This window comes from Penaeus monodon, chromosome 30 (assembly GCF_015228065.2).
Source record: "Penaeus monodon isolate SGIC_2016 chromosome 30, NSTDA_Pmon_1, whole genome shotgun sequence".
NCBI classification, from domain to species: domain Eukaryota; kingdom Metazoa; phylum Arthropoda; class Malacostraca; order Decapoda; family Penaeidae; genus Penaeus; species Penaeus monodon.
The window spans coordinates 24664706-24666595 of NC_051415.1; the positions used below are offsets into that span (position 1 = coordinate 24664706).

Here is a 1890-nt window from a genome sequence, read left to right on the forward strand (position 1 = left end):
CTGAATAACATTTTATGTAGAAATAAAGGCCGAGTCAGACCCGAATGACCGGGGCGAGCGAAGAGAGCGAGAGGAGCTTAACTCGCTAGTCTTTAGCAACGTCACTGATACCCTTGGTACGCTACTGGTGCCTGTGAGGGCATTAGGTTGCTGCCCCGGGCCAATCCAGGAGATCTGTGGGTTTATTTAGCAAGAAGCGGGCTTTGTCTCTCGCTTGCTTCATCAAAGCGATACAACAGATCTAAACGCTCAGGTGGCCGTGTATGTTAGCGCGAATGTGTTGCTCTCTCTGTATGTGTGTATGTGTAATATGCCAGGGATTTCCTTTGTGTTCGTTTTCTTTCGTCTCTCTTCGCGTCTCCTCTGAGATCTGCTAAGTTATTTTGTCCTTGTCTGTTGCCAAATGGATTTCTTATTTGTTTATTCTTCCTTCACATATTTTGGGCTTCTAATCTAATGCGAATTCGTTGATGAGTATTACTGCAGATATTTTATCAGTCGGGGATTTCAGCTCGGCGAGGAAACAGAAGTCCTTGGAATTCCTGGTCTCCGCGTCTCGAATGTGCAAACTGGATTTAGGAAATTCCAAGAAAATTTGCTGTTGCTCGTCGCTTAGAAGACGTACAAAGCAAACAGGTGTGGGGAGAAAAAAAAATTGTACCCTTTTTGGTGTTGGGTGTTTTTTACACACAGAACAACGCGAGCAAATGTGCTTTTATTTTACACACCTACCGCATACTGTTCTCTCATTAAAGATATAAAGCGCTGACAGAGCTATTAATAACTCGTTTATATAACTCGTTTATAGGATCCAATTAGAGTCATAATGAACCCAGGACCCGATAGCCATCTACAGATCGACCGCGCACGCTAGCTCCATCACCAGCTTCAAAATGAGGTCCCTCTACGCTCGCTAATTATTCATAGAAAGATGTTAAGATCTGCCAAGGCTCCCCACAAATCATTACATGCTCGCCGTTCCAGCGATCAAGATACCCGAGCCCGGGGCACTTCGGGTATTGATTGTGGCATCCATCACTTAAAAGGTTGGTACCCCTGGGCGGCCTGTTTGGAAATGTTGGTACGATGCATCATAGAGGAAGCGGCTATTCGGTGTCGGGTGATTAGCGTGCTTATTATCTGCCAGGAGAAAGGAGGAAGCATAAATGTGGGGAAAATTGCAAGTGAGAAGGGGAGAAGGAGAAGAGGTTCAAAGAAAAGGAAAATTGCAAGAGAGAAGAGGCAGAAGAAAAGGAAAATGCAAGAGAAAAAAGGAGAAAGAGGATAGGTTCAGAAGAAGGGGAAATGCAAGAGAGAAAAGATGGAGAAAGAGAATGGGTTCAGGAGAAGAGGAAAATGCGAGAGAAACGAGAACGAGAAGAAGAATATGTTCAAAAGAAGAAGACAATGCGAGAGAGAAAAGAACGAGAATAGGCTCGGAACAAGAGGGAAACGCAAGAGAGGAGAGAAGGAGAGCGAGAGAAAAGAAATGAACACCACAGAGATAGGGCTAGCGTGAACACGGGTCTTCCCCGGATGCCGAGGACCCACCGCACGAACGCCATCGCTCAAGAAATCCTGGGGCATTTTCACCCCGTCGTTGCTGCCGCGTTCCCTTGTATTTCCGCGGCCAAGGTCATCGCTCATTCCGGGCCGCTCGAAGATTTAAGTAAAAATGACAAACAAGGATTCCCGCTGTGTTCTTGAGGTGACGAGCGGGAAATGCTTATTGATTCATCAGTGTGGCTGTACTTCGTTGTAACTTTTTTTTTTTTTAAGGTGTGTGTGGGAGGGAGGTGGGGTGGGGGTAATGGGGGGGGAGGCTGTGCAGTTGTTGTCATGTTGTTATGACAGTTTTTGTGCGTGATTTTCTTCGCTTTTTCCTTCTTT

The 1890-nt window shown here is 45.9% G+C and overlaps 1 protein-coding gene across 1 annotated transcript in view; it reads left to right on the top strand.

Moving 5' to 3' along the window:
* The window catches only part of LOC119592390 (basic proline-rich protein-like), a gene marked incomplete at its 5' end in the record, with an annotated part of 15067 nt that extends 14150 nt beyond the window's left edge, over nucleotides 1-917 (top strand). The window contains 3 exon segments of the mRNA XM_037941210.1: nucleotides 21-176; nucleotides 487-636; nucleotides 847-917. Of these exon segments, the coding sequence (XP_037797138.1) occupies nucleotides 21-176; nucleotides 487-636; nucleotides 847-917 (377 nt within the window).
* Between the last annotated feature and the right edge of the window lie 973 nt (nucleotides 918-1890).